The sequence below is a fragment of the Cryptosporidium hominis genome (genome assembly GCF_000006425.1).
Source record: "Cryptosporidium hominis TU502 chromosome 7 CHRO017137, whole genome shotgun sequence".
In the NCBI taxonomy this organism is placed as follows: domain Eukaryota; phylum Apicomplexa; class Conoidasida; order Eucoccidiorida; family Cryptosporidiidae; genus Cryptosporidium; species Cryptosporidium hominis.
The window spans coordinates 1-10,818 of record NW_667217.1 but is presented as its reverse complement, the minus strand read 5'-3'; the positions used below and the strand labels follow the sequence as shown (position 1 = coordinate 10,818).

The 10,818-nt window shown below is 32.3% G+C and overlaps 4 protein-coding genes across 4 annotated transcripts; 1 reads left to right on the top strand and 3 right to left on the bottom strand.

Moving 5' to 3' along the window:
* On the bottom strand, positions 1–739 carry Chro.70605 (hypothetical protein; the record flags this gene model as incomplete). Its single annotated transcript, XM_661172.1, has 1 exon — positions 1–739. A coding segment is annotated over one exon (739 nt), but the record flags the coding sequence as incomplete, so codon positions are not given.
* Positions 740–1,130: 391 nt separating this feature from the next.
* On the bottom strand, positions 1,131–4,034 carry Chro.70606 (hypothetical protein). Its single annotated transcript, XM_661171.1, has 1 exon — positions 1,131–4,034. One exon carries the CDS (start codon positions 4,032–4,034, stop codon positions 1,131–1,133), a length of 2,904 nt encoding a protein of 967 aa, XP_666263.1.
* A 250-nt stretch (positions 4,035–4,284) lies between these two features.
* On the top strand, positions 4,285–5,493 carry Chro.70607 (hypothetical protein). Its single annotated transcript, XM_661170.1, has 1 exon — positions 4,285–5,493. The coding sequence occupies one exon, from the start codon at positions 4,285–4,287 to the stop codon at positions 5,491–5,493; it is 1,209 nt and encodes a 402-aa protein (XP_666262.1).
* Positions 5,494–5,656: 163 nt separating this feature from the next.
* On the bottom strand, positions 5,657–10,717 carry Chro.70609 (hypothetical protein). Its single annotated transcript, XM_661169.1, has 1 exon — positions 5,657–10,717. One exon carries the CDS (start codon positions 10,715–10,717, stop codon positions 5,657–5,659), a length of 5,061 nt encoding a protein of 1,686 aa, XP_666261.1.
* Positions 10,718–10,818: the final 101 nt, after the last annotated feature.

The window sequence follows — 10,818 nt, the reverse complement described above, 5'->3', positions numbered from 1 at the left end:
TATAAGTAATGTGCTTACTAGCTCTTGTACTGCTTTCATCCCCCGTTGTACTTTCTTCCATCGCCTCAGTAAATGCTTGAACTGATGGAAGAGAAGAAGAAGACCTAGGTCTTGTCGTTATCTTGCAACTATCGGAACTTCCATCTGAAATTAGCGAATGCCTTCTCAAAGAGTTGTTCTTTACTTTTGTAAAAGTGAGCGAAGGACCATTCATTGTATTGTTATCCTTCTTTTCCCTTCCTACTAAAACCTTTCCTTCAATATCATTGAAATTAGAATCATCACACTCTTGTTCAATTGGAACTTCATCTCTTCTAGACTTGAAGCCAAATCTTTTTGCATATCTTGGAATAAGTGCAATCGCCAGAATAAACAAACCAAAAATAATTACTGAAATAAAAAACATCAAAGTTAATACCTGAGTACCGTTATAAATAATCTCTGAGGTTCTTAAACTATTGTATCCATGAACTTCAGAAATGTTATTAGCAACATCTTGCTTTTCAACTCCCGCTGTTCTATAAGTTATCAAAGAGTCGTCCATCTTTGCTATTTTTGTTTGAGAAGGATTTCTTGCATCTCCAACTTCACTTTTGATTCTCATTTGATTGTTTACCTTAAGGTTGTTGTAAACTTGAGGACCATTTACTACATTTCCTCCTTTGCTTTGCTCCTGTTTTATTCCAAAAATGCCTTCACTTAATGAAATAACCAAGAGTAATACTAAAAATATTCGCATTCTTTACATATCGATTATAATAAAGTATGGAGAAACGCAAAGGGATATGTGTCTTGCTCTCATCTTCAATCAACTTTGAATTTTAAAGAATGGCCCTCGTTTTTCAGTATTATAGTGCATGCATGCGGATTACATGGAATGTTTAATTTTACTTTATAAAGATTTAGATATAAAGTAAATCAATTTTTATAAATTAAGATAAAATAAATACACTTATTTTGAGATCTACTAGGAAATTTGAATAAATTTTTTCATTCAAATTTTCTGAAAAAAAAAGTCATCGATTACGTATTATTGTATATAGAAAGAATGAATTATTTCCTAATATGATAATCAATTTAAATAATGCTAATTAATAGCTAGTAATAAACATATAATTGTGTAAATAAGTTTAGTCTTTTTTCAAAATACCACTAATAGCCCCAGAAAAAGTATTCAATATTTTATTCTGAACATTATTATTGGCATTTCTAAGCTGTTGAGTCTCTCTATACATCCCTGCACGATTAAACCAGTAGCTCTGTTTTTCGGAATCTCTAAGCTTTGGAATTAGTTTTGCTGCGATGTGTCTTGCATCATAATATATACAAATATCAATGATCTTTTCCAAGCTAATGGGAGGGTATGACAAATTCAAAGACTGAACTTCAGCTGAAAGCTCTTGAAACTTTTTTCCCATTGCAAGGCCTTTAATTTTATACGTCCAATAAATTTTATCCTGAACATTTAAAGCATTTTTTAGCTGCAAAAGATCATCTAGAAGCCCTAGGAATGCAAGATATTTGATTGTGGTGGAAAGTGAGCATCCAACGAATGAAACAAAATTTGGAATTTCAGAGGTTCTCCAAGATGCTTGCTTAGACTTGCTATCTAAATTTGTCTGATATTGAATAAGCTCTATTTCAGCTATAACAGCTTCACGTTCAAAAGAAGAACCAGAATTAGGATTTGAAGAATGAATAAAAGATATTGCTTGAGTTTTATCGTTTGATTGAGGAATTGTGTTTTTTAGTAATATTAATGACTTAGTTAAAGTATTATTGGAGATCATTTTACTAATTTCAAGAGATTTTTTTGATTTCAAAGATGAAGAGAAATAAGCAGCTGCATGCGCAAGATGCTCCAGTTTTGCTAATACAGAATTTTTCTCTAGAGTTGCAAGCATAATCTTAACCCAGCCAGCATCAAAGAAATTTTCCATCTCCTCAAAAAGTTTAAGAAGTAAGTCAGTTTCCCCTAAGTTAGTACAGTAATATATTACAAAAGGTACCATTTCTGGAATATTGGCTAAAGTCTCAATAGTTTCAGAATCCCAATAATGCTTTTGAGTCGACTCAGAAGTTAATGGAGAAGAATTTTCAATTTCTCTAAATTTTTCTTTGGATGATGCAAACAACAAGTGGGTAACGCAAACGTACACAAGGTCTATATCTCTGTGTTTTATAGACTGTTCAACGGCTAGCTTAAAAGCTGGTAGCTTAAGTAGTATGGCAACTCTTCTTTGAAGATTTGGCTCATGTTGTAGTAAAAGGATAGCAAGATGCATTCTTCCTGCCTTTGCTGCCTCATCAGCTATTATGGAAAAGCAAGAGCTTCCAACACCATTTTCTATAAATCCGCTACTACTACCCTGACTCCCAATAATCTTTGAAATTATAGTCCCAGCCAATTCTTCGTCAGTAGCTTCTAATGAATGTCTTATTTTTGCACATGCCCAGCTGGATAGTATATGAAAGTAGCTAATGTTGCAATATTCACATATTTTTATTGAAAGTAAATAGCATCTGTGGTTTGCCAATCTTGTTGAAAGAACCTTAACACCATAGGTTCTGAGCTGAGCAACACTTGTGTTAAACTCTGCACTAGACTGATTAACTGCCTTTACTATGCGAAGATCTCTACAAGCTGATATATAACTTCTTTCCCATTTCTTAGCCTCAATTTGATCTGAACCTAAGGATTTAATAGAAAAAAGTCTCCCGAATGATGCAACTTTAAGAAGTTTAATGCAAGTTTCCTCCTCATGAAACTTGCAAATAGAAGCATCAATACACTTTAAGCTTGCTTCTATTAATTGGGAAGAAATTGCCCTAAGTGAATAATAAGCTGTAATATCTCCCGAAATGTGTTTTTCATATGCAAAATAAAGCATTGCAGAAGGTTCACAACTACCTATTCCAAAAACGCTTTCTAGACATTCTGGGACCCTATACAAGAAATCAGAGTGTGTTGCTGTTTGAACCTTAACTCCGTCGACTTCAGTATTTAGAATTAATGGCTGCCTACCGTAGTTATATGTTAGCCATTGATTATCAGGACCTCCAATATAAACTACATTTTTCAGCTTTTGATTTCCGGAGGGATCTGAAGTAGAAGTAACAACATTTAAGGCTACAGACTCATTTCCACACCAAACCATTTGCCTCAACTTAGAAAATGATATATTCAACTTGCATGAGAATATGGGATCTTCAAATATTGAATTGGTTTTTCTCAATGAAAAAACAAAAGATTCAGTTAATGAAGCCAATACTGCCCCATTTGGAGAGACACTGAATGCAAGTACCTTCTCCCTCGCCTCACCATCTGAATTGAATGATAAATATGCTGGATCAACTGGGTTCGGAGATGCAATTCCTTCTTTAGTAATTAAATTTGAAATTTTTGGATCCCAAATACTAATTATAGCAATAGAACTATCTTCAAGGGGGAGGAAAACATTTGTGGGAAATATAAAGGAGATATTTGAATCATTTTCATTTGGAATTGTTACTGAAATTTCCAGTGGACTACACCTAAGTGGTATATTATTCAAACAATAACTCTGTGATATATTGGAATTTGAAACAAAGTGAACATTATAACTAGAAGTCACAAAACAAATACCATATGGAAGTACCCGAGCCATAATTATACACTCTGTAGATTCTATGTTCCGCTTCAAACTTATAACACTCAACTGTTCTAATAGGGGGGAAAATACCCTTATTGTTCCATCAGAAAATATAGACAACAGGGTACTTTCTAGAGTCCACCCAATAGATACTGGAATATGATCCATCCAAGCAATTCTACCTAGTTCAGTCCCTCTAAAAGTATAAGTTGCCAGGTAAAAGTTAGAAACCAGAGAATTTCCATCTGAAGGAAGTGCCATCAAAATAGCTATAGGACCCCCGTTATTTGCTATTGCAATAATATTCCTCCTCAAATCACGATCGGAAACCTCCCAGCTCATTTTCGAGTCCCTCCTCCGGTCATACCAGCCATTTCCCAATCTTTGCCAGTTATATTTCATCTTTTTTGACAAATGACTTTAGTCCACGGCTTATTACTCCTGTAAACAAAAGCTATGCATTTCCACTAAGTGCACATTGGCGCGTGCGCCAACTATCGGGTGTTACTGAAATATTTATACCGTAATTTCCGATTCACTCAGTTAGAAAGATAATTTGACTATGGCTGATTTTACTCAAAAGCTATCGAACATATAGCTTTAGCTGAAGTTTTATGTTAAAATATAGTTGATCTGTTGGAAGGATTCAAGAATGAGTAATTCTCGAGAAAAAATTCAGCTTTTAGCTTCAACTGGCTTAAGAAGCTATTCTGATGATGAGCTTCCAGTAATTACTCCATGCTCTGCTCCTTACTCATCTACAAGCTTAGATCGAGATTTTATTTCAAACTCCATTGCAAAGAACTTTCCGTCTATTAAGGTATATTCGGAGCAGGATGGCACATACATAACATTCCATATTAAATCCGTGGAAACTACTGTGGCAAACCTTAAAAATTTCATTGGCTCATTAAAAGATAATAAGAGAACACACAATAGTAGTCTGGATTCCCAAGCATCAACTATGGATTCAGATTTGAATTTATCTCGGCAAATAAAAGAAGGTGAATTATCGTTATTTGAACAGAATATTCAAATATATGGAGAGATTCCAGGTCTACCGAAGAGAATATTATCTGATTCAGACAGAATTCTACAGGTCATTAGAGAAACTGATAATTTGAAGTTATACTATTTATATGAGAGTTTTGAAAATAAAAAAGGTACTCAAAATGAATTGATAGTTATTGTATATCCTAAAGCAAACCTACACGAATTAGGGATCAAATGTTTTATCACCATTTCTGGATCTGGACTAAAATTCATTCCAGTTGATGAGACGAAATCATCTAAGAGAATCATTTTTATAAGTTTTGATGACGTTTGTTCAGTAACAGTATATAAACAAGTAGAAAATAGTCTTTTAATAAAAAGAAGGACAATTGGGAAGAACCCATTTCTTATTCGAGCAAGTTCTAGTATCGATTTTACTGTTATAAAGAAAAGGTTAAAACAGGCTTCAGAACTACAGAAAGATTCAAGACTTATTTCTGATGCTGATTCTAGGTTGTCTAAATGCAAGATGCAATTCAATAACGTTGAGTTAATGACTAAAATGAACGTATTAACAACATTCTTCGAATTTGTAGGCTCTGAATTTGGTAGGATTTTTTTTTCTAATTGGATTAAATCTATTGAAGAAGATTCGAAGAAATCCTCTGAATTAAAAGTTTTAAAAGAAAAGTCTGAAAATAATAGTTTCAGTCATCTAATCACATTCACGAAAATTAAAGAAGGCTTAATTAACCAAGACTACTTTTCACTTAGTGAGGAGAAAGAATTAAATAACTTTATAGTTGAATTTCAAAGACATTTAAGTGAAGCCTCACCTTCTTTAGAAGATATATTACAGGTGAATTAAGTTTATAAACTGTATTTACGGCAAACTGTTAAATATTATAATTAGCAATGCATATATATATATATATATATATATTTATATTTATATAGATTAGTTATCAAATTTAGTTTATATTTTTGTAAATAAATCTGCAAATAATTTAATTTCAGTAATACTATATAACTTAATTTTGCATAACTTTAAGTAATGCAAAACACTTGTTAAATAAATCTTGGATTATTGGATAAGTACGAGAATTTAAATCCAAATCCTCAAATGTTTCAGCTTCCACCTTAAGTAGCTCAAGTAAAATCATTATTGAGCTACATTGGGAATCAGAATACGCTCTTAGAGGCTTTCTCACATGTTCAACAGAACTTACTAGTTGGTTGGGATTAAAGGATAGGAGTACCTCTAATAGAGCCAAAGATAGTACGAGGAATTCAGAACTCCTAGATATTTTGGCCTTCTCCAGAATACTCAAAATTTTTATTTTATCTGAAAACTCGTCAATTTTCCACTGCTTAATAAATTTCTTTTTCGATGATGAAAGAGCCAGACTTAGAAATAATTTCAAAACTCCACATTTGATTGGGATTGGAACAGAGTCATTTAAAATAATGCTATCCAAAAGCATTCTGCCTTTTTTAGGATTAATTTTTAAATCAAAGCCATCCAGTTTATTCAGTTCTTTCTTAGTTACGTTGCTCATGAGGAAGCCATTCTCTTCATTAATTTCAATAGGAAAACGTAGAGCTCCTCGACTTAACCTTAAACCAACAGAGCTTTCGGTATCAAGGAGATTGATAAATAAGTCGTGAAAGCGTGCAGAACCTTGGTTTTGAGATCTTGCCAAATCTGAAAGCGGTACTGGGTTGGCTCCTTGCGTTATATTCGTCATTTGTGTCTCGGAAATTGGAATAATTTGCGAAGAACAACACAATAATAGAGAAATTATCTGCGTAATCATATAAGAAAAATGTTCAATATTTTGACTTTCGCCAGTGATTTTGCATGTATATTTCCACCAAGTTTGAATACATGTTTCGAAACCAGAGCGATTATTTCTTTCAAGTTCTGCTTCTAGTTGTTTAGAAATGCAACTAAGGAGTGCCAAAGATTCTAAGGTAAAGTTAAGTAAAGGCTTCAACTTGTTATTAGTTAAAAGATTATGAGGGCCTTCAAATTCTGCTAAAAAGAGTCCAATGACTTTTATAAATTGGAAAAGACAACACATTTGTGAAAGAAAAGTATTTTCATTAAATTTGTTCGAGTTTTTGTTTGTCTGTTTAGCCATTGCTCTAAGAGAAGCAATTGTACAAGACCTAAGCTCTCCAAGACAAATTTCTCTGATTTCAACAAGAATTTCAGAAGTTCTCAGTAAAACATAATCTAATAAGCCATTGAGATAAAAATTCTTGTTAAATATTCTATTCCAATCTCCTAGATCTGACGTTCCACTAGATTTGACCTTGATCTTATATATAAAGGACGCAAAATAAATAATAGGGTAGTTTAATTTACTTAAACTTTCTTCTGAATTGTTTATGAAGAGCCAAATGTTCTTTAAATCATCAGTAAACTTCCCAGGATCAAAGTTATTTAGATTATTAGTTAATAGCTCCGTAAATATATCCATTGTAATTATCTGAATATAATAATCAATACAAAGTTTTATTTCCTTATGGAATTCTTTCTTTTCACTTTGTTGTGTTCGAAGCTCATGGTATAATTCTTCAGAGTGGTTCATTTGGCTTTTCGAAAAAAATGAAGTTAAATATATAAAGTTTTCCCATATTGTAAAAATATGGTTAAAGAGCTTTCTAATAAATTCCTCTTCCATTTCAATGGACAAGCTTGAGCTGTTGAAGATTGAAAGAGCAGATAAAAGTAAGGCCAATGATTCCTGTAAAATATTAATTTGGTCCAAAGAGCAATAAAGCGTCAAAAACTCTGAACTAATTGAAATTTTACTCGATATTTCAATTCCTAGTATCACTGAGTTGAATATCTCTTTTTTCAGCTCTTCACTTAAAGAGTTTGATGAATCATCAATTGAAACTATCTGGGAAAGCTTCAGTGACAGTAAAGAAACTCCCATTAATAAATTATAGGTATTGTTGAAGTTTAAGCTTTGTGGCAATTCCAATGTAAAGTTATGTCCATCTTTTGACTTTGGTAGAATTTCAGACATCCTCAAAAGAGCTTGATTACAGAGTGAAGAGATCTTTTCTAATAGTCTTGAACAAATTTCGTGATTCTTTAATCCTTTGTCAAACAAAAACAGTAAAAATGATAAAAGCTTGTTCATCTGGTCCGAAGACATTTCCTTGGGAGATATCTTACCAATTAAAATGATTATGTGCTCTCTTAATACTCCAAAGCAGCTTGGATCCGCTTTTATTATGCATAAAACAAGCTGTATTTGTAAAAGAAAACTATTAATACTCAGTTCTAAGTGAGAAAGCTCACTTAGAGATGAAGAAAAAAGACTTAAGTTATCAGCAATTTTTTGGAATACAAGAGATGAGAAAGGCAAAAATCTACTCAACTTGCAGAGAAACCCAAACATTAAATTGGTGAATAAAAGCCTTTCTCTTTCAATATTCGAATCTTGCATTGTTATTAGATTTAAAAAAGGAGTGATTACTTCTTCTGCAATAACTTCCATAGATTCAGTTAAAGTTGTTATTACTAGTTGAACTTCTCCAATATTTTGATCGAAATTTTCATTGGACTCGGTTTCAATTGGTCTGTGTTGAATGGTCAAAAAAACTTCTAAGAACCTTAAAATACTGGCTAAATACTCAAAGAACTCCACATTTCTCCATCCAATATATGATTTAGTTAAATTTTCATTTATTGGCACTAAATAACTCATATTATTGATTAAGTGATTTAAACTCTTAATAGACCTAGAGAAAATGAACCCCCAAGATATTTGCTGATTTATTTCAACATTATCAACATTAGGAATCCGAAAGTTAGAAATTATTGAATAAGTATTATTAGAATGTTCATAATCCCATTTATCCAAGAGAACAAGCTTTAAATCCCAGATTTTTGTTTGAACTTCAAATGAACTAGAAACCAATCCTACACCTAGGAGCCACTTAAGAAGGCTTTTTTGTAAAAGTGCATTAATCGGATGGTTTGGGTTTTCAAAAACTGAGATTTTATCGAAAATAGATATTACTTTCTTAACAAAATACGAATCTTGAAAACTTTGTGCGCAAAGCAGTAGTTCAGGGAGCTCTCTATTACAAAACAGACTTTTGTTTAAAATAAGCAGCTTCAAACATTCTAAAGTGTACCTTGGATCTTCTCCAAACCATCTTTTTAGAGGCATCTTACTCAATAATTTGGTTACTAGAAGCATAGTAGTAGGAGATTGAACTGTATTAATGGGATCAATTAGCTTCGGTACTTGCAATATAATAAAGCTCCATTGAATATTATTTGGTAAAATATCAAATAATAATTCACATAAAGCCCCATTACAAGAGTCCAAACAAAGAGAAATTGTATCAAAAATTCCAAAGCTTATCTTCGGTCTGATTGTTCCGACTATAAAATTACCATCTTTATCTCTGAAATAGTTGTTAAAATATGATAAGATTATAACAATAAATGAAGAATATTTGGAAAGAGTCTCTGAAAGTGACTCACTATTTACGTGCTGGAAAGAATGTAGTATTGAATGAATAACTTTAAGTACTGCAAGCATTTTAATATCAATATTCCTTGAATGAGAATTAATTAGATCAGAATATCTCTCAATTTCAGAAAGATACTCAGGGTTATTCTGGCCCAACAACATTATTAATTTTGAAAGTACAGAGTCGATACTGTCCTTAATTTTTGATATTCCACTTTCAAGGCGAACAACTTGACTGGTCATTCTTGTCCAGGGAAATGAAAGCGAAAATACCGAATACAAAAATTCCCCAAGAGGTACGCCACTTGTTTTGATAGATCTTTTTCTAAAAAGTCTATCCAAATCCCATAATACCTTTGAAATTTCTTGTGATGCATTTGTTTTAGAAACAAGAGGCTTCAAAAAATTGACGTTCTTTACGTCGTCAAATTTGAGAGGTGAGGTATGCTCACTATTTTCATGTAGTTCTACTTCATAGATTTCCTTATATTCTTTTGTTTCTCTTGTTGAAGTTGGGAGAATTAACGTGTTCTGGACCAAGGGGGATGTTTTAAGATACGTGATCGTCTTATCTAAAAATAAATCATGTGGAGATTCAATTCTTGGAGTATCGCAGATTACTCCTGTTTTTAAAATTATTATCAGAATGGTTGTAAGGAGGGAAAATGAACCAGATCTCCATTCTTCAGAGGAACTAAATATCCAAATACTTAGGTGGTGAATGAGCGTAATTGAGTAAGATGCAGCTAGATATTCTAGTAAATTCTTTCTATATGATCTCGAGATAAAAATTGCATTTAGAGCAATTGAAAGATGGTAGAACAGAGAATTTTCTTCAATTGAAATGAGCTCTGAAATATCAAAAGCTGACTCATCTCTTGAAGAATTGTCCAAATTCTGCTTTTTAGTACAGAAACTTTTACAACTCAGATTCATCAAAATCTTCACAAGCTCATCTACATATATAAAAAATAATTTACATGAAATTTTTGAGGAAGTTAGAGATTTAGTCAAAGACTTTAGTGCAGAAATCTTTATTTGTGTTTGAATCCTTGGGTTTTTTATTGCTGATAAAAGTTTGGAGAGGCGAAAAGAGTCTGGAGTTTTTAATACTGACAAATTTGGCCCTTCTGTGCTCATTATTACTGATTTTTTGTGGTGATCATCTAATTCTTCCATTTTTTCTACTAACAGAGCCTCTCCATAAATTTTTTGTTCATAAGCAGTGCTCATTTCATCTTTTTCGAGGTCAACCAAGGTAAAGTAGTCGAAAAAAATATACTTTGTATTCAAGCTCCACTGTCTTTCTATAAGTTCAAGATCATTTACAACTTCTAAATTTAAATCGTCTTTAGAGAATTTTGCTCTTTTATTCAAGAGATCGACTAGCTGCAAAACAGAGGTTCTTCTTAAACTTCTGTTTTTGAGTATTAAAGTAAGCATAGTGGATACCATATAAAGTTCTGCAAGATTTTCTAAGTCTAAATTATCCCTATTCCCACTTAGAATTGAAGAGCAATATAATATACACCTTCTAAGTCCTCGCAGTCTGGACTGGCAAAATTTGATATTTGACGAAGAAATCATTAATTCCGAAACTTTGGTCCATTTTGATAGGAATAATTTTAAGCTCGAAATAATTTTGGATGAATTTGGGAGTACTTTTTTATTTTGAAAAATTACAAAAT